Raw genomic sequence first — 24,956 nt, 5'->3', positions numbered from 1 at the left:
GGCTTATTTTTAGCACTTTGACGAAGCATGGCGGCAAAAAGATACACTTGTCGGTTTTTTTCTCTTCTTTTTCAGTAGCGAGTTGTGATGTGAATAAAACACATTAAACAGGGAGGGAAGGAGAAAGTAGTAACATTTTGTGGTTTCTCTGAATTTTTGTAGTGAGATGTTGGCTGCAAACAAAAGAAGGAAGGGACAAAATAGGAATAGTAGGAGGGAATTGGGGTAAAAAAGGATGATTGTGGTGAAAGTGGGAAAATAAGAGGACATTTCTAAAAATTAGGAAAAATAGGAGCACTGCGAGGTCTGAATAAGTTTAAGTTTCGCCAGGTTGGCAAGCCTGGCAAAATACATAGCATATACATTGAAATATAAACATAGTAAATCATACCATATCTAAAATGCCATAAATGTCTGAAACATGTTCAAACACAGCCTCTAGGTGTTCCAGATATGTGCTGTTGTGAGATTGTATTTCAATGAATTGTTCAAGTATTCTATGCCATGATGTGTATATGTCTGGGAAGTCAACCGGCTCAACAATCGGGGAATCTCTACTCTCTTCTGAGCTTGTCTTTTCCGTAATTTTTGAGCTACGGTTATGCCTTATAGATTCTCTAACCTCTTCATTTTGCAAAGTTGTTGCCCTCATGTTGCTCACATAGTTAGTAAGAGATGTATTCTTTTCACCAACCAGCATCGGTTCATCAGCTTTAGTGCTAGTGCGTTCGTATTGTCTCGTTTTTCTGTTATGCAATGCCTGTCCTGAAGACAAAATGTTTTCCTCCCTCATTAACTCATCTGAACACATTCCAAAAATATTTTGTTCGGCTAGATCTAATTCTTCCGCACTTCTAATCAATCCTTGATTTTCATTTATGACACTGCCCGATTCACTTTTGCTGTAGTACTTGTTGCCAAAATTCTTTGACTTTTTGTATCTTTCTTTTGATACGGATGCCTTCCTAGCATTCACATAAGTTCCTTTACTACTATACAAGTAAATCTCATCACTTGAGCTATCTGTTACATTAGGCTCTTCCTCTTCACACTCTATTATTTCCCTGACCTTTCTTCCTTTAAGCACCATCCTTGCTGCTTTATTTTGTTGTATATTATTTGATTCACCAGCTATCATCTTGTCAGACCCTGATCTGCAGACCTCTGACAGTTCACCCACCTCTGTCAATTTAATTTCCATCGTTGGCTTTCTATTCTTTCCCATTTCAACTGCTTGCCTTCTTGATTTACTTTCTGTAACAAAATGTTCTTTTGAAGAATTCTGAGAATTCGCTATGCTGTACCACTTTTGAGCTGCAGTATCAGAATATTTGTCTTTCACTAATTTTTGTTTTCGTTTCAATGAATCACTTTGGCTACTTGACACTTGACTTGGAAAAGAGAGCTCAGCATGTTCTAGAATTGAAAATGTTTTCTCATTATCTCTTTGAGAGACTTCGTTTCGTTGTGGAATTCTAAAGTTTTTATCAAGCACTAAAATTTTACTCTTGTGCGATCCTACATCATTTTCTTTAGTTGATATCCTTTTCCTTGATGTTTTTTTCATGCTTTCATCAAAAACGTTTCCCATATTACCACACACATTCTTCGTTACTCCAATTTCTCTAACAAAATTGCAAGCTTCACCTGGAAAATGATTGCTTTTATTTACAGATGCCTTTTTTCGCGTGGACTTTACATCCCACTTGTCAAATGGAAATTCTTCTATTCTGTTCATGGATGTTGTCTCCTCTGAATGTTGAGTTTCTGATGCCACTACAGCATTGATGGATCCCTTTTTTCCCACTGTTAATTCACTATCACCATTTTCACACAATTTATTTTGTCTAGGGATTCTATCAAAAGTAACAGATTCCCTTTTACTGCCAATGTTTGTCAATGATGTATGTTTCTTAAACTTTCTTGTCTGTTTATGCACATTGTCTTTGTTTATAAACATATTTTCCAATACCTCTGCTTGTTTGTTTGTATGTTTTCTCATCAAATGTGAAACTTGGGTTCCAGCAATATGGTTGTAAAGTGTTTTCCTTGTTGAAACTTCATCTTCACTAGAGTCCATATAAATTGCATCTGTTTTTGCATTTACTCTGGCTGTTGCTAATTTTTCCTTTGATTCAAATTCACCAACACTCCTACTGTTGGTTCTTTTCTTCATCCATCTATTTTCAGTTTCTTCTCTTTCGATTTCCATTATTTTTCTACCTGAATCGTCTATTTTATTTAAAAAGCTTAGAATCTTAATCATTCTGTCTGCATGATCTTGAAGTTTGGCAATGCTTTTTGAAGTAAGATCTTGCATTTTTTCCCCCACATATACCAGTTCTCTAGAGGATTTGATGACATCATTTTTTGTTACAAACCCTTGTTTACATGTTTTTGTTGCAATAACTTTTTGTTTCAAATATTTAATTGCATCATCCACCTTCTCAGCATTTTTTTTAAACTCATCAACTCTTGTTATGACCTCTCTGACTAATGACTCGGCCCCACTTAATCTTACAGAAACATAAGCCTCCTTTGATGGTCCAGCTGCATCCATATTTGCTATATTTGATTGTATATGTCTTTGCAACTGTTTAAGGTTTTAGTTCTTAATTTTCAAATATCTGAGTTTTTTTTAATGCGGAAATTTACACACGTCAGACTTATTTTCAGGTCTAGCAAGGAGTATGTGACCTGCAAAGTAAAAAGAAGCAATTGAGTTATAACAGACAAAAACTACACAAACAGTATATGTAGGGTCAGGAACGCAAGTAGAGATAAAGATTGACTTTTTGTGGCCCAGGGCAAGTATAAATTTTAGAGCCCCCCTACTCATGGTTTTGAAAGAGGAGAGTATTGGGACCTTCATATTCCAGCACCTGGGGCACTATTCTGTCCCGCCCTACCCTAGTTGTGACCTTGTGTAGGCCTTTGATAGATATAATGATATATTTAATTCTTTATACGGTCGGAACTCGTTATAATGACCCCACATAATAGCGACCATTCCTTTACAAGGACCGGTACGATAAGTCCCAAATGTTTTCATATGGAACAACTATCATATATATTTTACTTTTGATATAACGGCCCTCCCAATATAACATCCATTTTCAATGTGGGGGGGGGGGTCTTTATATCTAACATCAATTGCATAACAATTTTACAACAAAAGGTTCAAACTTTTTGCTCATCACGCACTAAAGGGTATGCATACCACAGCTTGGAAACTTCATTGTTATGAGTCAACTGGAATGTGGCACCAAAAATTTAAGTTTGACTTTGAAGCAATGCTATGGATAAATAAATTAATCTGCAAACACTTGTACTAGCCTGATAAACAGGTAAATAACCTGATGAACAAGGCTGGGGTGAGTGCTTGAGCTGTGATGTGTATTTTATTTTGTGCATAAAATTACAATTTTGTGTGTAATTTCATAAGTTATAATGTATCATGGGAAAAGAAATGATGAGGAGGGAGCCGAGCATCCCCAGGGTTGGGTTTTTGATGTCAAAAACTGAGTATTTGACATGACAAGCGTCTAAAACTAGTTTAAACTGTCAAAAACTGGTTTAAAATGTCAAAAACTGGTTTAAAACATCAAAAACCTAAATGAATGCCTTTTGATAATGTTTTGAACACAATGGGTGTACAACATGATGAAAAACTTACTTTTTGGCATAATACGGTGTTTTATTTTTAAACATTAATTTATTACACTAATTAAAACAAAATATTAATTATAATTTGCAATTTCGAATTTTTCAACATAAGAGTCAAGAACATATAAAACAGTTTTATGGTTTATTTATCTAAGCTACTCATTACCTGTGTTCAATTTGCTTGTGGACTTTTCAAGTGGAATAGAGCTGCTTATTCAAAATATGTATGATAAGGCATCAGAGTTAGGTTTTTGACCCCAGAAACTAACTCGGTAATAAAACTATCAAAATCTTACTGTCAATGATGTCAAATAGTTTTTGTTAACTTGATAGATATGTTAAATAACAAAACATTAATCTGTTGTAAAAAGAGTACAGCAGACGGTTTATATCAATGTAAACATATATAAGCAATTGAAGAAATTTTGGAAGGTCAAGAATCATCTTGAATCAAAGAATGTCAAATCTTTCCATAGTTTCCCCTTCATTGTTCATGTTATGATTTATTCAAATTTTATAAGAAAAAAACATATATATTGTCCAAAATAGTTCTGTCGAGAGTAGAAAATTATTTTAGAATCACATTTTTTTAATATTTATTCTTTGTATAACATAGTCACTTTAAACATCACATGCAATTAATTGCGCATTTCCAATGGGAATTTTTATATCGAAAAGCAATATTTGAGGTTTTTGACAGTTTTGACAAAGGTTTTTGATGGAAGGTTTTTGACATGACTGTTTAAACCGCGGTTTAAACCATCTAAAATTGCCATGTGTCAAAAACCTGCCAACCCTCATTAAGACCATATCGTAGCTGCCAACTTTGGAGCATGAGAATCATGGAGGTTTTCACCTGGATACAGTCTGTTCAAAATTAAATATAAAAAGGATTTTTTAAAAACAATATAGGGATTTTTCATAAATAAAAGTAAAATAATAAGGATTTTTCATTGATGAAAGCAAAATTATAGGGATTTTTAATTTTGTAAGGAATTCTCATTAATGAAAATAAAATTGTAGGGTTTCTCATTAATGAAAATAAATCTTCCTGGGGGGAAGATTGGCAACGTTCGAGACGTTTTTCATCGCCGAAAGTTGCCCTTGCGGGTGATTCTGTGGGTGGGAACAAATCAGGTAGGAGCGAATATTAGTGAGTCTCTGTCAGAATACCGGGATTTACTATTATCCGCTAGGGAGGGGGGTTCAGATGTGGCAGTGATTCCAGTGCTGCCAAGGGGTAGTAGGGGATATAGGAGTAGGATCCACCAATTCAATATAGGCCTGAAGGACATTTGCTCCTCACTTGGGGTCACGTTCTTGGAGCCTCCCGCATTTACCGATAGGTGGCTTCGTTCGGATGGGATCCATCTAAATAAGAGAGGGGTCTGGGAGGTTTACGATAGTCTTAGGTCAGGTTTTTTACTCCCAGACCACGTAGTCGGGAATGCGGGTTAGTTAATGATAATCACAACAGTACTGACTTGAAATTACCCACCTCTGACTTGGATGGCTTCTCGATTGACAACAAACCACCGGGCAAATTAAAATGTGTGTTAATAAATGCCAGGAGCTTGGGTAATAAGAAAGATTTTTTAGAAACTATGATAGTTGTGGAGGGCTTGGATCTTATAGCCATTACAGAATCTTGGGCAAAGGATGGGGATGAATCTTTCTTACACATCTCCGGATACGATACTTTTTTGAGAAATAGATCTGATAGGAAAGGGGGTGGAGTGTTGATATACGTGAAATCCTGTTTGAAGGCTAGAGAGTAACGTGCAGAGAAGTGATATTGAAACCATATGGGTTGAACTTGAGAGCAAAAGACGTCATAAGCTTATTGTTGGGGTTTGTTACAATCCACCGAATAGGGATCAAAACTACATTGCCAAAATGCATGATGAAATTTCCTACATGTGTAAGCGAAAGAGGGTTCTCATACTAGGGGATTTCAATTACCCGGGTATTGATTGGGAGAACCTTTCATCTGGAAATCAGTATGAAAGAGACTTTCTTAAGTTGGTGCTCGAAAATTTTTTGTATCAGCATGTATCAGAAGCCACTAGGGGTACTGCTATTTTGGATTTAGTTCTTACTAGTTCTGAGGATCTAGTTGAACATGTTTCGGTGGGGGAAGAGTTTTCTTCCAGTGATCATCGTATAATCAGATTTCACTGTAAATTTTCCTCGGGTAAGGTTGATAACAAAAGACTGGTTCCTTGTTTTCGGAGAACTAACTTTGATGTTTTGAGAAGAAGGTTAGCGGAAGTTTTCAAAGACCGGTTGGAATCAGTAGGGGTGGTAAGTCAATGGGAAGAATTTAGTATGAAGCTGTCCTCTGTTTTGCACGACGTCATACACTTTGTTCGAAAAAAGCGTGTTTGTACATCGCACCCTCTATGGTTCACGGATAGCATGCGGAACCTTTATCTTGAAAAGAAAAGAGCATTCAGAGAGTATAAAAGTGGACGTGGTGACCTATCATTGTTTACTGATAAAAGAAGACTGTTGAAGAAAGCGATAAGGGATAGTAAAAAGGAAGTTGAATCTAGGTTGGCAGATAACATTGGCTCTGACCCAAAATCATTTTTTCGATACGTCAATAATGGATGTAAGGGGACAGTTGGCCCCCTCTCGATAGGAGGCTCTAAGGTAGAGAGCAATGTAGGCATGTGTAGTGCTTTCAATGACTTTTTCGCGTCGGTTTTTAATGGAGATAATGATATTTGATATACGTGTGTTGCATGGGGTAATAAAACCCTCAACGATATTCAAGTAGCAGACGTGGAGGTCCTAAATCTTCTAAGAAATGTATGTGCAAGCAAAGCACCAGGACCAGATGATATCTATCCCAGGGTTCTCAGGGAAGGTGCTAATGAATTGTTGGGGCCAGTCGCACAGATATTCAGGAGTAGTGTTGCTGAGTGTATCGTCCCGAGAGATTGGAAACTGGCTAACGTTGTTCCGTTATTTTTAAGAAGGGTAGTAGAGAAGTGGTGTCTAATTATCGTCCAGTGAGTTTGACGAGCTCCCTCTCGAAAATTTTGGAAATTATCATCAAAAGGCAGTTTGTGAAGTGGATAGACGAGAATAATGTATTGTCGGATAATCAGCATGGGTTCAGGAAGGGGAAGTCATGTGTAACTAACCTCCTTTGCTTCTATGATTACGTGACTAAGGCTTTGGGTAAGAGCAAAAATGTCGATGTTGTTTACCTTGATTTCCAGAAGGCATTCGATCGGGTCCAACATGGCAAACTCTTGAAGTGTTTACACGAGATTGGAATAGGGGGCAACTTGCTGAATTGGATAGAATCGTGGTTAAAAGATAGGTCGCAACGAGTTATGGTGAACGGGGAATTCTCTGGTTGGACAGACGTCACAAGTGGAGTTCCTCAGGAAAGTGTCCTTGGCCCCATACTTTTTTCACTTTTTATCGACAAACTCGATCAGGGTATCGATGGAATTACTAGCAAATTCGCAGATGATGTGAAGCTAATGGGGGTAATCGGGAATGAAAGCGATAGGGAGTTGCTCCAGACCAACTTAAACAAGATTGCAGCATGGGCAAATGAATGGAACATGACGTTTAGCATAGATAAGTGCATGGTCGCTCATTTTGGTTTGAACAACCCACGGTTCTCTTACGAGTTGAATGGTGTCACTATCCCGGATTCAACTAGGGTCACGGATTTGGGAATTCTCATTGACGAGCGACTTAGGTTTTCTGAACATTGTTCAGCGGTTGTCAAAAAAGCGAACAGAATGCTTGGTCTCATTTTCAAAAAGGTCTCTTCGCGTTCTCCTAAAGTCATTCTTCCGCTTTTTCGAGGCTTAGTTCGTCCTGGACTGGAGTATGCTGTAAGGTTTTGGAGACCATACCTACAGAGGGACATAGACTTGATTGAAGGGGTGCAGAGAAGAGCTACGCGTGTCCTTATTGGCACACAGGGCTTGAGTTATGAAGAGAGACTTCATTTTTTTGAATATGTTTACATTGGATGAACGCAGGTGTCGAGGAGATATGATCGAAGTGTTCAAAATTTTCAATGGGATGGATAGGATGAACCATGAACTTTTAGTACACCGCCAATCAACTGCTTTTACAAGGGGACACCAGTATCGATTGGTGAGGGACAATGCAAGGTTATGGTGTCGCAGGGAATTTTTCTCTAATAGGGTTGTTAATAAATGGAATAGCTTGGCCCCGGAGGTAGTAAATTGTAACACAATTGACACGTTTTAAAAAAAATACGATAAACATGTTGGGGTAAATCGAGAAGCTATCCATTCTTAGAATAAGACAACCATAAGTATTTTTTATAGGCATTGTATAATATTTTATCATGTGTATATATTGTTCATAATTTGTGTTAATTGCATTTTTAATGGGGTTGCTGTATTTTTGAAACATATGACATCCATATTTTTATGGGCATCTTTTTATCAGCCACCTCGTTGGGCATTTTGCCTGTTGTGGCGTTGTATTTGTATTTGTATTTAATTGTAATACACACGCATGATCATGCGTAACACTCGTTGGAGTCAGAAGGTATGAAACAGCGGTTGCAGAATTTAAAAAAAATGGGTTAATAGGGGGTATGGTCCCCTCTTACAGATATACAGGTCTCGCAGTGTGATTTCATACTTGAAATAAGGCAGTTTATCATTTCCTGTGGCAATTGGTCCCACTCGTTCAGCAACGCTGTTTTTATTCCCTGGATAGTTCCCGGAGGAGGGTTGTGAGCTGCAATTGCCCTCCCCAGAGCGTCCCAGACATGCTCTATAGGGTTAAGGTCTGGAGATCTGGCTGACCAATCCACCCGGCAAATATCCTCACTCTCTAGAAAATCGTCGAGCAGAAGAGCTCTATGTGGCCTCGCGTTATCGTCCATTAAAATGAACTCAGGACCAACTGCACCCCTGAAAAGGCGAACATAGGGTTCCAAGACCTCATCCCTATACCTCACACCAGTGTGCAGCCATCCAACATGATGCCTGCCCAGACCATTAAACCTCCTCCGCCATAATGGTCGATTTCGCGGACATTGGATGGTAGGTAGCGGGTTCCTGGTTCTCTCCATATGAACATACGGCGAGAATCGGTGCTTAGCTGAACCGGGACTCATCAGTGAAGAGAACGGTCTCCCACTGATCCATACACCAATCTCTATGCTCTCTGCACCATGATAAACGGATTCTCCTGTCTGTAGAAGTGAGCGGGATGCAAACAGCAGGTCTTCTTGCAAACAACCCTCTCTCATGAAGTCTTTTGGAAACAGTCACCCTTGATACACGGGTTTCAATGGCTGCATACAAGTCACGAGAGAGCTGAGAAGCTGTAGCACTCCTGCAAGTATAATCAACAAATGGAGATCTTCTCTTGTCGTCGTGGCTCTTGCCCAGGCTTTCTCTCGATGGATCCGGTATCCTGGAACTTTTTCCATAAGTTACACACGACGCTGGGTACTAAATTGAACTCTCTACAAATCTGGACTTGAGATTGGCCTGCTTCTAGCCTCCCCACAATTCGCCCCCTCATTCCATCATCTAAACGTTGGTGGTTACTCATTTTAACTGTTACAATTTGAAATTAACCGATTGCTGCAAAATAACACCAAGAAATTCGCCGAGGTGTGCTAGCGAACGAAATGCGTCTTAACTTACGCGCGCTTATAAAGCCTGTTTCTCTACTGGCTCCGCCTACACACACGTGTACACTTGCATATTTGACGTACAAGATTCACATTTTTGTCTAGAAGCAGTGGTTTTACATTCAGTTCAGTTCTTTTCATGAAATTCTATAAAATATGCAAATTCTCTTAATTTATTTCACCAGTGTATATGTAATGATGATTTCTGTTATTAATAAATTATCTAGATAATCACAAAGATACTTTTATTGTGCATAACATTGAAATATATCTAGCAATCAAAATACTAAATTGTACAACTAAAATGTCATTTAATTTGGCAATGCTAGCTTGTACACGAAGCTTAAGAAACTCCTGTAACTTATCCTTAGTCAAACCTAGTTATTCTTACTTCTGCACTATGATATGGTATATTTAATAGCATTTATAATGCAATGGTGTTCCAGTTGAAGCTGTATTTAATTTTAAATATTCAAAAAAAAAATGTTTTGGGTATCAAGTCCTATCAGCTCTTCTTTGGTTGAAAATACTCTTCAAAACTCTGAACTAATATACACTGAGCTCTAAGAAATTTTTAGTATTTGAAAATAAATGTGTTTAATTAGTGTATTAACAGATTCTGTGAGAGAATTTTTACATGGAATAAAATTTTGGGCAGATCAGAAAATTTGAAGTATCAAAATAGATTCTCAGTAATTATAATTCCGAATATAAAACCCTAAAACCCTTTAACCTACATAAAAGTAAGTGTTTTTTATTTAGCATATCTATCAGGTTAAAAAACTATTTGACAACATTGACAATAAGTTTTTACTTTTTTAACACTGGTTTCTGAAGCATGGGCGGAGATACGGGGGGGGGGGGCGTTAGGGGGCATTGGCCCCCCAGCGTCAAAGGTGGAGTCGACTGTTCTAATGTACATAAGAATTGACATCATCATCATGCCCCCCCCCCCAGACTTTCAAGTCTATCTCCGCCTATGTTCTGAAGTCTAAAAGTGATGCCCCTATCATACATATTTTGAATAAGCAGCTCTATTCCACTTAGCAAATTGAACACAGGTAATCAGTAGTTTAGATAAAATGAACCACAAAACTATATTTTATATTTTCTAGACCTTTTTTTGAAAAATTCAATTGCAAATTATAATTAATATTTTGTTTTAATTATTGTAATAAATTAATGTTTATGTAAAAATAAAACATTGTAATATACAAAAAGTAAGTTTTTCATCATGTTATATTCCTATTGTGTTCAAAACATTATCAAAAAGCATTCATTTAGGTTCTTGACGGTTTTCGACAGTTTAAACCTGTTTTTGACGCTTGTCACAAACTGAAATGATCACAATATTCTCTTCACAAACACCCAATTATCCAGCAACATAAGATATTTTACACACATTTTTAGAGAAGCAATCAAGATTCAAAAACACAAAAATGTTTCAATAGAAAGGAGATAGCATGAAGATCAACAGTACTTTTTTCTGGTCTTGAAGATGATGAAAGTGAAACCCATGCATTTCCAGCGACCTTGGTAACAACTTCAGACAGTGAAGAAAATTACAGATGGGACCAGGATTGTTTGGTTTAAACTGTGTTGGTTTTAAAAATGGTTTAAACTTTGTTTTTAACCAAGTAGTTTCTGTTTCCTTCAAAAAATCACATAAAAGTAGTCTAATTTTTTTTTCTTTTGAAAAATACCATATATTGGTTCATTATTAGCCAAAAGTTTTCATGCTTATCACATTTTCTATTCTTGGCATACATTCTCACAGTATATCTTTAAATAGTGTAAGATATATAATAATTGGTCTGGGGAATATATACTCAGTGGTCAAAAAATTAGAAACACCACTCGCTCAAACTTCGACTCATCTGTGCAACATGTGCGCTCACGTAATAAACCAGATTTGCTTATAAAAAGCTGTCCCCTGGTCAGAAGCACTAGTTAAAGTGTGATTTGCCTGTTCATGGAGAAAACAAGAGATTTGAGTGACTTTGGAAGCAGCATGATTGTGGGCACCAAAAGGGGACAGTTTTCAAAGAATGGGAAAAAAGCAAAACCTTCGAGCGGAAAAGTGGGTGGAAATCACCTGTGAACAAAATAGGTGCCGGGTCCAGAGTTTCCCCCTGTTGTATGCCATATTGCTGGTTTTTATTATTTTCAATCGTGTATCTGGTCTAGAATGCTTCATATTTTTAATCTTAATCTCTTATTTAGTCTAAGAAGGCTGTTTTGTTGTTTCCGTCCTTGGCAATTTTTTTTAGGAAGAAAAGCCAGAAGTACAACTTTGTTCCACTCTTGGCAACTTTTTGACTAGATTTCACCAAAGGAAAAAATCAGCAACACATCAACATAAAAAAAGGATTATACTATAGCTGTTATTAACAGGAAATATTGTTTTTACTGTTTTGATATAAAGGCAGAGCCACAACTGGATGCTTGGTAAGCCAGGGCAAGCGTGCATTGTGACACCTCTCCCCCTTGCAGTGTTGAGAAATTAAAAAGGTGAAATTTACGCCCTGGAGCACCAGACTCATTTGCTTCACCCCTAGTTGTGGCCCCTTATATGGGTTATTCCCAAAAAAAAGTGTGAATTCTTCATCCCAAAAATGTGGAATGTAAAGTCGAATTTTTTAAATAAAATTGTAGCAAAAATAGCCAAATTATAGCTAATAACTTGAAGTTTAATATTTCATTAATATTTTTCACTTTTATTTTGTAATAATATTTTATTTTTTGGGTTTTATGACTGAAAATGGTGAATTTTATCCACACTTAAGAATACAAATATCGCTATAAAAAATAAATATTATTTCTGCTGTTTTTACCACTTAAAATAATGAAATCAGTTTATTTCTTACACATAGACTGAAAAAAAGGTAGTTGAAAAAAAATTGGCTTTTTTGTCGTTTTTCCTTTTGATCGTTTTTAATGATTTTTTCAAAATAGCACATAGAAAATTTTGTTTTTTTAAACTACTTAAAATTAAATTTTATTTCTGGCAGACAATGGGTCAATAACTTATAACTTTAAGTTTGAAGTGCTTTTTAATTTTTTTGCCTGTGAACTGCAAAAATGCTTCCCGTAACAGAGTGGACAGAAATGTTTAACTTAGAGTAAGCACGCACAATCACAATTATTCTAAATACACTTTTATTTTTTCAACAATTATATAGACAATATGAAAGGTATCCCAGAGATTCCTCTATGACATCTGAACAACATCCATGCTATGAGGAAATTCAAAAAACACATGCCCCCCCCCCCCCCCCCGGTTTGAATTTTGGCTCTGGTGAAATTTTTAAAATCTGGTCAAAGTGGATGTAAGAGATATCTTTGTCATCAGCTCTGAACAGCTTCCTAGCATCATTCATAGTTTTCAGGAACATAACTTCAACCTTACCATCATCTTCAGTGTCATTTTGGGCTACAACACGTATCGTGTGTAGATTTATATACACCACCAGATTCAAATTTCATGAGCATATGAACACCTGCTTTAATTAGACTAGTTGAAATTTCTTCATTGCTGTTTCCTTTTGAGTCTATAGCATAGTTTTCACTATTTTCTTGAATGTCATTTTCCAGAGATTCAAACTCTGAAATCGGTTGTGGAACTTCCAGTTTTATACTTCTATGGTAAGAGTAAGTTTTCTTTTCGTAGCATTTCACTAAGATTAGCATTTCTTTCACAAAATCAAGAGACATCTTTGTATTGCAGAAATCCATTGCCAGTTGCTACTATTTGGTGAACTGCCATAATGCCTTTCAGCACGGGTATATCATTCAGGATAATTTTTCTTATACCTTTTATTTCTTCATTTTTGATTTCATACAATTTTACATTGGTGGCATCTTCGAGAATTGTGAAAAACTGAGTAGCATCTGATATGCCATTCCACATGCAACCAGTCTATCAGCTGTCCTTTTCAATAAAGCACTAACACCATCAACTGCTCCTTTGCCATGGTTTGCTTCAAAAAAATTCCAAGTACACCACTTGAAATATTTTGCGACATATTTGTCCAATAAGTCAAAATTTTTCTTTTGTTTGTACTGAGTACAAGGTCCGTCAGAAAAAAAAAATGAACCACATTTATTTCACATTCTTCTTTCGTCACTTTCAAAATTGGTTCCAGATGAGCCCAAATAGATAAAGGTCCATGCTCCAAATTCGTAGCACTGAGCAGAATGAAATTGGCTTCTCACATTCCGCAACATACAGCACACAGGTACGAAGACATACTCGATTTCTTGACCCACCGAAATGATGACTTTGCACTTCTTCAGATAATTTGCAATTATAATTTACTAAAATACACATGAAGAATGGCATGTTTTTGTATGTTTCTAATGCACATTTGGTTAGCTCGATATTGGTGTTCGATGTTAAAAATGTGTTTCTTGAACAATTTCATTTTATTTTTAAAAACATTGATCAAGTCTGTTAGGTTCCACAATCTCTGCTCTTTTGTTATTTTTGTAACTCTATCATTTTTCCATTCTTTTCCACTTTTTCTTGTTTCCAGCCATTCTTCACACTGTACAGTGCTATTCTCATCCAGCGATTTAGAAATTTCATTCATAGATACCATCTTGTAATGACAATTCAAATATGTCATTCAAAAATGACAAATTCAATGAGACTTCAGGGGCGGGGGGAGATAGAGCCAGGAAACAAAAATAATTATAGGGAAATAATTTTTCTGTCCCCATAAGATACAGAATGTATTGTCATATAACCTTTATTCATATTAAAATGCCCCTTGCGCCACATCTCCCTGGATCTGTGCCTGACAGTGATTTTGACAATCTGTACTATTTAACTTTCATATTTAACTGAAAAAATAACATGATGGGGAGAATGTGGTAGAGGGTTTAAATTGAATAGATAATTTTATTAAATTTAACTGAAAACTTCAAAACCTCTTAACTAAGAAAAATTAACTTTAAATCATAGTTTCTATTCTGTTGCGTTGGTTGGGTTTTTGGAAGATGTAACAGCGGAAAAATTAGCCTAAATTTTTTCTTCATTATAAATTTAAATGATTTGTGAAAAGTTTTATTATATTTTGAAGCATATCTTCATGTGCTATCACTAGATGCTGATATAGATGAAAAAATCTTAATTATTTATGATAATGACGTAACAAAGTGGACATCTGACAGAAAAAAAATCTGGTACTAAAGACATGCAATGAATATTAAGTCATTTTGCAAAAGTCAAACCCAAAATTGTTGATCAAGAATTAAAATAAACCTTTCAATGAGTTCAAAAGTTATCAGATTTACTCTGGTATAAAAATATATTTCCCAAATGACCATAACAGAGTGGACATTTTATAATGGGAAAAATTTCGGGACACAAACAAAAAAATAATTTTTCATAAGAAAAAAAAAATTTTCTCAGTTTTATTCATCTATGGCACATATATAAAATGTGATTCCAAGTTTTCTGAAAAAAAATTCCAGGTTTGCACCAAATCTCTTTGTTTAACATCTTTTTAAGCTGGGACAGCCATATTTTGACATTTTGCTACAAACAATGATTTTTTGAAAAAATTAGATACCATCTGAAACAAATTAAGAAACACTACATGGCAGAGATTTAAATGAAGAACTAGAAAAAAATTAAAATTACCACCAGAGTGCTCTGAAATTTTGTAAAAAAAATTGTGACGTCTCGGGAACAGTTTGTACACTTTTTTTGGGAATAACCCATATAGGAGGACTACCTCTCACATAGCACCCCCCCCCTTCCGGCTGAGATTTCAGTAGGTTTTGTTTGTGCAAGACGTACACCAGTGTTATATATACAGCCAATGTATTAATAATGTCAGAGTTATGTGTGTATTTTGTGTTGCCATCTGTCAATGAAGAATTCATTAAATTAGACTAAATAAAGCCCTTGGTAAATGGTTTTGTAATTTTATTGATATCGTGCCTACCCGATGATAATAATACTAGATACATCATATACCTTGGAATATGGACCAGGTCGCCATTTCGGTTAATGAGATACAGCACATGAAAAACGTGACGCTTCATCAGGGTCAGATTAAGACATTTGAAGGCCCTAAGCACTAGAATGGTTTTGGTGCCCCCAGTCCCTAACAGTATATTTAACTTGATATATATAGAATCTATGAATGAAGAAAAAATTAAATGGATTTTTATACAGGGAGATTCAGAAAAGATGGGAAAAACTTTAAGATGTGATAGGGCACACCAATACAAACAATTGTCATCAAAGAATGTATGAAACGGGTGCTCCGCAAACGTTAAAACGGCATTCCTGTTGAAATTTATCTGGAAGAAAAGAACACCATGCGTGTAAATGTAACCTGGGAAAATCTCGTCTTCCACACCTGGTACAACCTGCATCAGACCAGGAAGCAAGAAAGGACCCTGTTCAGCACAGCTGCAGATACAAAGGCGCAAATCTTTTCGGATTGGTCAACCGTCCGTGGGGAAAACACTCACTGTACATCAGTGCCGCCTCTGTGGTTCTCTCATAAATGAAATGCACGTCTGCTTTTTCAGTATTACTAAAGTGCGCCACTACCCCGTACTTTACAACTGTTAGAATAGTTGCGCACGCTGGAATAACTTCACAGGGCTGGCATCCGCGCCTTTTATTCACTGTGATGCAGATTTGCATACGGTTTCTTCTTCTTCCCCTGGTTACATTTGCATACGTGTTCTTTTTCTCCCGATAAATTTCAACAGGAATGTTGTTTTAATGTTTGTGGAGCGGTCTTTTCGAAAAGTGCCAGCGAATTTGCGTTTCATGTTAGACCATGCATTCTTCGATGATAACTGTTTGCATTGTTGTGTATTATCACCTCTTAAAGAGTTTTTCCCATCATTTCTGAATCACCCTGTATTTCAGAAGTAACTAATCTAAGGCAGAAATATGATTTGAATATTTTCAACCACGGATATTGAAAGTATTTCCTTTCCCTTTTTGTTTATTTGCAGTCTTTGATAATATTTCTTGAATTATTTTTTTTTTGGAACATCTTTAGAAGTTTTTGGAATTTTTCTTTAATACTTCCCAAAAAGACTGATCTTAAATTTAAAATTTTTTTTTTCAAAAGCATTTAAAAAATATGTAATTTCCTCCCATTGACTGCTTGTTAGGATCTCACAAAACGGCTTTAAAAGCACTGAATATACCACTGAATCTCAGCATGGCTGATATTACTCACAGGTACCTTATTTTTTTTGGTGAGCCACAGTCATTGGGTACTTGTTTTTTCTGATACATTTTCGAGTTGTGTTCTGTTAACATTTCTTTTATTTCTACAGTGGATCGAACTGAAGCTTCTTTATACCAGGGTTCAAGTTATGGTCATATTTTTCGCAAAATGCAAAATAAAATCTTAGAATGCGAAAGAAGTGGTAGTCACTTTCGCGAAAATGCGTACAGGATGTACGGAACGAGTAGACATCCAACCATCAATCATTAGCATTGTAGCATTTTACTAAAGCTTTTCCTCCCCATTTTTACTTTTTTGCGAAAGGAATTTTTTATCTAGCTTAAACCCTGCTTTATACGTATATTCTAAATGTTATAGATCCACTGCAAATGAATGGCTCTAGGCTGTGTAGCCTATGTGTGCGGATGCAAAAAAACAAAATGTTTTTATGCAAAATTTCAAACTGGACAATGATTAAGCGTACTGGACAATGATTCACAGAGAAAACCATAATTTTTGGCATTTCATCTGCGAGTTTTCAGGGTTATTTTACTGAAGCAGCTTATATGCCAGAGGTGTGCTGAAATGTTTTGCACAGGTAATAATAATTAAAAATAAGACAACACCCCTGCAACTATACAATTGATTCACTAATGACTCATGAAAATTTGCACATTTTTAAAGTCGCGTGGTTCTTTTTTTCTATAGAACTTAGCTTACTCTTAATGTGAAGGTCTCATCCAGACACAACTCTCATGCCAATTAGATCTGTTTAGAATTTGCTATAGTTGGTATGCAAATTGGTAGGCAGGCATTTTTAGCTGGTAGGGGGGGGGGGTGCCCAACATGATTTATAGTTTGTAATTAGTTTTCCTACATTTGTGCATCCTTTAGATCAGTGTTTCCCAAAGTGGGCAATATCGCCCCCTGGTGGGCGATGGAATGGTCCAAGGGGGCGACAGAACCTACTAATTTAACTTTGGATCCTATGGGTTTACTTGAGTTGGGGGGCGATGAGGAAAAAATTTCTGATGAAGGGGGCGATGGAACAAAAAGTTTGGGAGACTATGCTTTAGATGAAGGTCTTGAACTATACAATCAATCAACAATTCTAATTTTCTGCGAGATGCTGGAAAAAAATTGTACTTAAAAAAATAAAAATGAAATATTTTGGTAACTTTTCGTGATGCCCTACGCACGTGCTTATTTTGCTTAATGGTAAATCTGGCCCTGGCTTTTATCAACAAACATGCACATACAAAACCAGGGGCATGGCCCCACAAGGACCCCCAAGATGATGATTGTAATTCTGCGATTTCTTTCACATTGTCAATTCACTAGCCTGCCGAAGATCCCAGCCTAGTGACCCTGCTGTAGGGAGCATCACCAGGAATCCCTCTCCAAGCAAGAATTCTATACTGGTTCCCCGCCAGGGATTTTAGATAGACACGTACCATGCCTAATTAATTTGTTGAGGGAAAAACGATCTCCTTGAGAAAACTACCTCATCAAAAAATTTTGCAGAATTTAAGGTACATCGGAAAAGATATTGTTGAGAAGTTTTCAATCTTGGCCCTACTGACAGAGAATTTACTGAAAAGACACAGTTTTCGCAGAGATGTAAACATTTACATTGTTTTTTTTTAAACTTCAACCGCAATACATTTCGTGGTAATGACCAAAGACATCAATCAACACTGAAATTAAAATTAACAAATTACCGGAAGAGCGATATCACCAAATGCGGAGTTGCTTCTGCACGAACATGTGATTGAAAAACAACAATGAATGTCACAATTAAAACAAAGGATCGCCGAGATGGTTTCCCGCGGTTTTATCTACTCTGACAAATCACGCTTTATTTACTCAAAAAAAAACAATAAAGCTTATTGGTTATTGACCAAACCAGTAAGAACCAGTTTCACCAATCGAATTTCAGAATCGATTACGAAAATGCAGCATACCCAAAAAGGGAATGCCGGAAAAACCGTATAGTCAAACGCACTCTATAAAATGAAGGAATCGATCTTAGTCACGGTCACAGCTTTGATCACGGTCGTCTCCAAAATACAGCTTTGGTCGTCTCGCTTCCTGTAGTTGCGATTCGTTTTCTGTGGTTTCACAGGTGATGCGTTTTCAAATTAGGTTTTGTTGCTGGTTTTTTTACGGATAGGACTGATGTAATATGTGTACGCTTTAGTAACTTTCTTTTAGTTTATGATGCATAGTCGATCATACCTCTGCACTCATAACTGTGGGGGAAGGGAGCAAGCTAGTCCGATGCTCCGGGCGCTGAACCAGAGGGGGCACAGAGTTCACCCTTTAACAACTTCTATATTACACGGGGCGCCAAAATGCTTGCTTACTCCGACTGACAGTTGCAGCCTTGTCGGCACCATACGATAAAAAAAAAAAATGCACGTGTGCATTTGAAAAGAGTTGCAACTTTTCAAAAAATCTTTTCTCCGTGAAAGAAATACTCGCAGAATAGCGGCGCTATCCCTCATCTGGGAGGTAGTGCGATATGCTACCTGAGCAATGCGATTCTCGGCAACAGTTGTCATTTACAGAGACAGATATATGGCTTTGCCACCCTTTTCTCATTCTAATTTTCTTGATTGCTCATTCCTCAAATTTGCTGAACCATGTTTCTCCATGAAAATCGCTCATTTTCTAGCAATTTTGGGGGAACCACCTCGCTCTATGTATTTTTCTGACCCTGTAAATATGCCTCTGTTTCTAGGTCACTCTTTTGGTCCCTTGCATGCTTGCAAACTCGGAACAGCTGTCATATGGTCCGCCACTTGGCGATTTTTGGCGCCAAACATGTCTGATGGTCTGACGAAGAGTCACCAAGGCCGTCAGACACTACGAACGCCGAAAAAACAATCAGCGTGCAAAACATAATAGAAACCACCAAGCATAAAAATAGAAAAAAAATATCAGTTACAAAAAATTACACCTGGACCATTTTTTTAATAATAATTCCGAGCATGTTGAGTAAATGAATATTCTATGCATTAAAACTAAAACCCGGACCCTTTTTTTAATAAACTGATCCGGGCATGGAAAAATTTTGTAGGTTCATTTTAAATAATAAACCGATATTAGACAGAAGGCATGACAATGGATGAATAAGTAATAAATGCAACGAAATAATAAAAAGGTATGATACAACCTGAGCAGTAGATAATAATCCAAATGACATGAGCTACAGAAGGGAGGAATAATAATCCAAGAGATGCGCTGGAAATGGAACAACGGCTGTTTTGAGTTTTTGAAAAAACGCGGTGAACAAAAGAAAAATCCTGTTTGGCGAAGCCAGCACCACCTGGTATCACCCAGCAAAAACTGGAAAGATGTTAAAAAATATGGCAACCCAGAGCCAAATTTAATTTCACTAATTTAATTATGTATGAAAATTACTAACTGCATCAGTCTTTTGATGAGTTGGACAGTTTCTTCCGCTTGGAAAAAACTGCAGATACTGTTTCTTCCAAGCAGAAGTCAGTCTTCCTTCCATATTCATGATTTGCACTACAATGTTAGATATGGCTAATGCATTTTAACACCTTGAATAAATTTGAATTAGGCCTATGACAATTTAACTATGATATGTAAAATGAATTATCAAAATTCTATCAGTCCTTTGACCAAGACTACATATCTAGCTGAAGCTTTTCATCAGACCTAGAGAAATTTCACTGAAAGTTTAAAGTCCATTCATCTAATTTCAATCTAATTGACAAAATTATTTTTAACCTTTTTTTAAGTAACAAAACAATTAAGCATTATTCATTTATTAAATGACACTGATCTCTTCCGTACTATTGGAAAATGAAAATTTTTTATCTTATTTTAAAGATCATTAGAAAACAGATTATTATTACAAATAATAGTTACAAAATATCAGAAAATATTGTAATAATCCTTATTTTCCTCACTGCAGTGCAACATTGAAAAACAAAAGAGTTTTTAGCAGTTTGTATGCTGTAATCAATTTCTCAGCTTAAGAATGAATGAATGCAAAAGACGAGGAAACTCTTTTAAGTTCTGCAGAACTTGAAAGGGTGCTTAAAAGCATTTTGACATTAAAGAGTACGTAAGTCGAAGATAATCCTAATCTTCTGTTTATTGACAATTAAATTAACACAATTATAATACTACTATTACCCTAATATAGATTATTGTCAAAATTAAACATGAACACTTAACAAATTTTAGATGGAGTTCGTTCAGATATAACCAACCCCATTCCAATACCAGTGTAGACTACTCGTATAACAGTTTTCTTCTTTTGTCTCTCCTCTGCACTTTTTCTCATCCTACACGGCCACATGTTTTTTGCACCCGGCACGTCTTTAATCATTAATCAGTGGGCCGCTGCAACATATCTACAAAGTTCATCAGGTATGTCACTGCCAAGATAAGGAGGGTCTTCCCGAGCTGGAAAAAAACAGCAGGAAGAAATGGAAGAAACTGATTTCTAAAAATTACTTCCTTTCATAATCATGCAATCATAAGCTTAATTTATTGCTGTTACAGGAGGATTTTATCAACAGTAATGTTAATATAGTATGAATTTTAAAAGGTTTTATTAGTTGTATATTTGAATAAAAAGTCCTTGATTTATTTATGAACTTCAAATTACTTTTATTAACAAGAAATACACATTTTAAAGTTGATTGTTCACTTTTCTTTTGTTATGACAACCATTAGGTTGTTCCAAAGTTGAGTGGGTGAATCCAGAAACATATATAAAATTATTTTTAAACCTGCTGAATTTGCAGAACATAGAAGCATTTCAACACAATCACAGCTTTTTAAAAATTTCAGATTTTAACTTATTACTACTTTATTACCATAATACTATATTAAAATTTGAATGGTATGACTGAAGTTTTGCACTTGAAAAAATCACAAGTTATACCACAGTTTCTGTTCAGACTTCAATCTTTCATCCTAATATTCAGTACTGATAAAACATGAGAACAAATAATAGGGAAGAATAGTCTCTTCATATCTTAATTTTATGATTTACAAATGAGGCATCGAGTCAGCATTTTGTAAAAAAACCCATTCATTCGTGATAATAATCAGCACTATTTGCACAATCTCTCTGTAGCTGATGTATTGAGTGCAATTTATGCAATTTAAAATTTCGAATTATGTCAAGTATGCTTCTTTCCACCTCATGGAGATAGTCACTCACAATGATGAAAAAACATTACGATTAAAAATCTTTCTTAGCATTTCAATTGGCTATTATATCTGATGTCTCTCAGCAGCTTTGGTCTTACTTATATATACAGTAGACTCTCTGTAACTTGACACGTGGATAACTCGACATCTATTATTCCCCTTGGTTGGCCCAATACTAATTTCAATGAAGTTGAAACTCTCTAACGCGACACATATTTGGCTTAATTCCGCTTAAGTTGACTTTTGTCCCTTTACTATGACTGGTTTTTACAATTGCCCGTGTTTTACCATTCTAAGAATTTTTTGGCATTGTCCGTGGGTACTTTGATAATCTTGTGTTTCTTTGTTCTATATTATGTGTCCCTTTTTTGCGCTATGGGTGGGGGGGAGGGGTGTGCATGTGAAGAATGAATGTTTAAAGCCTCTTGGTCGGCCAAGAGGCTTCTTAGGGCTTCCAAGAGGGATTTATTGTATTAAAGGATACCGTTATATCAAATATTGTTTTAGTGAGGTTTCACTGTATTTAAAATAAAAATGAAGAAATTGCATGCCTTTTAGAAAAAGGAGCAATGAGAACAACCACCAATAACATTTGTGAAACAAAGATTTTACATACCTGTAACTAGCATTCAAAATCATTGATGGTCTGAGACCACTTATTAAACAACAGGACCACCTAGAAAAACATTATGGTGGCCCACAACAGTAGCGAGCCCCTTCCCACGATGATAAATTGATCACGGAAGAATCTTCCTATGAGGGAATCACAGATTTGCAGTGGATTTTTTATGGCTTTTTGCACCCCTTTGGTGGTATACCACTCTTCTAAATGTAATATATTTGGGAAAATTAATTATTATTTAGAATAGACTTTGTTTAGTGGACCAGTCATGATGCCTGCAAACCAGTAGGTTCTCGTATTCACTGGTCTGTGGGGACTTTTATTTTTCAATTCTAATGCTGTCTATAAGACTTAAATTTTGTTTTTTTCACGCCTCTACAAACTCCATTTTTTTGTTCATATCCAATACACGCTTCTTGTTGCTGGTGGCCATGTCTACACTCAATGGAAAATCTTTGCACTAGCCAAAACACAGATCGCTAAATTTTGAACAGTCAGGGACAGTCTTTGATTCAGTCTTCCTTGCTTATTACTTTCCCGAAATTATCAAACTTTTTCCAAGACACAGTGTTTTGTAACATAAGTCACCACTTCCATCATAAATGAAAACACGCCTTTACTAAATTTTAAATAGTAAATCCGCTTCCCCTCAAGTTCAACCCCCAGAACCAGTTCTTCGCTACCAATCGATTGGGGCTATTGGTCATCTGGGGGCTAACGTCGTAAAAGCTATTAGCTGAGCTAGGAGGCTGTCCATGCGCAGTCCCGTTCAATATTCGTACATATGCTCTAAGGAATGAAAATGTCTGTCCTCTGTAGTTCAATGGGCTCTCCGAAACCGTCGATCCCTTTCGGAAAGAGCGCATACCATCCCAAGATGGTCTCTCTCTGGGAGGTCATGTCTGTCTGTCTGTAGTTCAATGGTTAGAACACTCACCCAGACAGTGAGAGATTGGTGGTTCAATTCCCCACAGGGAATGTGAATTTTCTTTCCGAACTACATCTTGATCTCTGCTTGGTTATCCAGGCTTTCGTACTTTGCATCAAAAACTGGTTTAAACGATCAAAAATCTAAACAAATGCTTTTGGATGATATTTTGAACACATGATAACATGATGAGTAACTTACTTTTTTTGTATATTGTTTTATTTTCAAATACTAATTTATTATAATAATTAAAGCAAAATATTATAGTTTGCAATTTTGAATTTTTCATCTGAGTCTAGAGCAGATAATATTTAATTTTATGGTCCACTTTATCTAAACTACTGATTAACTGTGTTCAATTTACTAAGCAAAATAGAACTGTTTATTCAAAATATGTGTGATGATGAAAAAAATATTATTTCAATAACACTTTCGGGAAAAATAATTAAATCGCACATTTCAAATCACTTAAAGAAATAAAATTTAGTGTGTGGGACATTACCTTTGCCGTACAACATTGGGTAAAAAATTTCAACAAAATCTTCTTGACTTGGGAAAATTTTCTATCTTGGACTCTCATTTTTTTGGCAGTAGATGATTTGTGACCAGCAGCTTGATCTTTGGACTTAGACTTATGGGTGAGTGGAACCTAGCATTGCGACCAGAGGTCTATTGTACTAGCCCCAAAAGAAAAAAAGAAGTCTTTAATAGAGACCTGTAGCTGAAGCAAAGTTCAGCAAAGATCTAATAGGAATGTCTAGAAGCTCCCATGGTTCAATCAAATGACAGCCCAAGTGCTCAAACCTGTGTGCAGAGTGCATTTCACATTCCCAAAGAAAGTGAGTAGCTGTTTCTTCCTTATATAAACAACCTCTACAGGTTGAGTCACTACTAACTCCTTTGACATAAAGATGCCTTGATATAATGATACAGTGGCCAGTAAGTATACCAACAGCTCTACGAATACCATTTTTGCTGATCTTCATCAGCTCCTGCCTAAAACTAGGGCAGTCACAATTTATCTCTTTTGCTTGTCGCTGACCATCAGTGTTCAGCCAATCTTGGTATTGTTTTCTCCTGAATGAGTGGAAAACAGTATTTCTGATGAATTCCTGTGAAATGCCCAAAGCTGGCTCAGGACCATTGAACAGAGTCCCAGAACCCCTTCTAGCCAGCTTGTCAGCCAATTCATTATCTGAGATACCTGAATGACCCGGTACCCAGCGAAGCTTGACTATGTTGTTGTTGTATAAATTACAGAGTCCAGTGTAACACTCTCAGACCACATGAAAAGTGATTTCAGACTTCTGAAGAGCCATCTGCTCAGCCTGACTGTCAGAACATATAAAAATGCATCTTCTACTAAACCCTCTATCTATGCAAATTTTGCAACACAAGAGAATTGCAAAGATTTCAGCTTGAGAAGCAGTGGTGTAGCCACCTAAAGGATATGATAACTGTTCCATCTCCTAGACAGCATACTCCAGCTCCAGTACTGTTTCCAAGCTTAGAGCCATCAGTATACCAAATAAGATTTCTATCACTGTGAGTAGGAGCAATGCCCCAGTCTACCCTAGAAGGGAATTGAACCATATAAGGTTTATTAAATGCAAATTTTGAAAGCATGCCATCACTTGGCATGTTCAAATATGGATGCTGTGTATTATTTACATC

General features: G+C 36.3%; 2 protein-coding genes across 6 annotated transcripts in view; one reads left to right on the top strand and one right to left on the bottom strand.

Annotated features, from left to right (window-relative positions):
- Positions 1 to 18,469, bottom strand: part of LOC149086562 (uncharacterized) — a 35,099-nt gene extending 16,630 nt beyond the window's left edge. For both annotated transcript variants that reach the window (XM_089256029.1, XM_089256030.1), the window contains exons 1-2: positions 18,252 to 18,469; positions 392 to 2,697 (exon numbers count right to left, since the gene is read on the bottom strand). In XM_089256029.1, the coding sequence (XP_089112155.1) occupies positions 392 to 2,560 (2,169 nt within the window). In that variant the 5' untranslated portion in view covers positions 2,561 to 2,697; positions 18,252 to 18,469. The remainder of the gene's footprint in view (positions 1 to 391; positions 2,698 to 18,251) is intronic.
- Positions 18,470 to 18,549: 80 nt separating this feature from the next.
- The window catches only part of LOC149086561 (uncharacterized), a 51,836-nt gene continuing 45,429 nt past the window's right edge, over positions 18,550 to 24,956 (top strand). Inside the window, exon 1 of one of the 4 annotated variants that reach the window (XM_089256036.1) lies at positions 18,550 to 18,655. Coding sequence is in view for 1 of the 4 variants with exons in the window: in XM_089256035.1 (XP_089112161.1) it covers positions 18,709 to 18,710 (2 nt within the window). In the remaining 3 variants the exon portion in view is untranslated. Of the gene's footprint in view, positions 18,720 to 23,881; positions 24,122 to 24,956 lie in introns of those variants that run through there. The other 3 variants (XM_089256039.1, XM_089256035.1, XM_089256040.1) reach the window with 3 other exon arrangements.

This window comes from Pholcus phalangioides, unplaced genomic scaffold (genome assembly GCF_987345545.1).
Source record: "Pholcus phalangioides strain wild (caught in Gottingen) unplaced genomic scaffold, Ppha-v1.0 ptg000004l_1, whole genome shotgun sequence".
In the NCBI taxonomy this organism is placed as follows: Eukaryota; Metazoa; Arthropoda; class Arachnida; order Araneae; family Pholcidae; genus Pholcus; species Pholcus phalangioides.
Note: the sequence above shows the minus strand (reverse complement) of the source record. Positions and strands in the feature narration are given on the sequence as shown.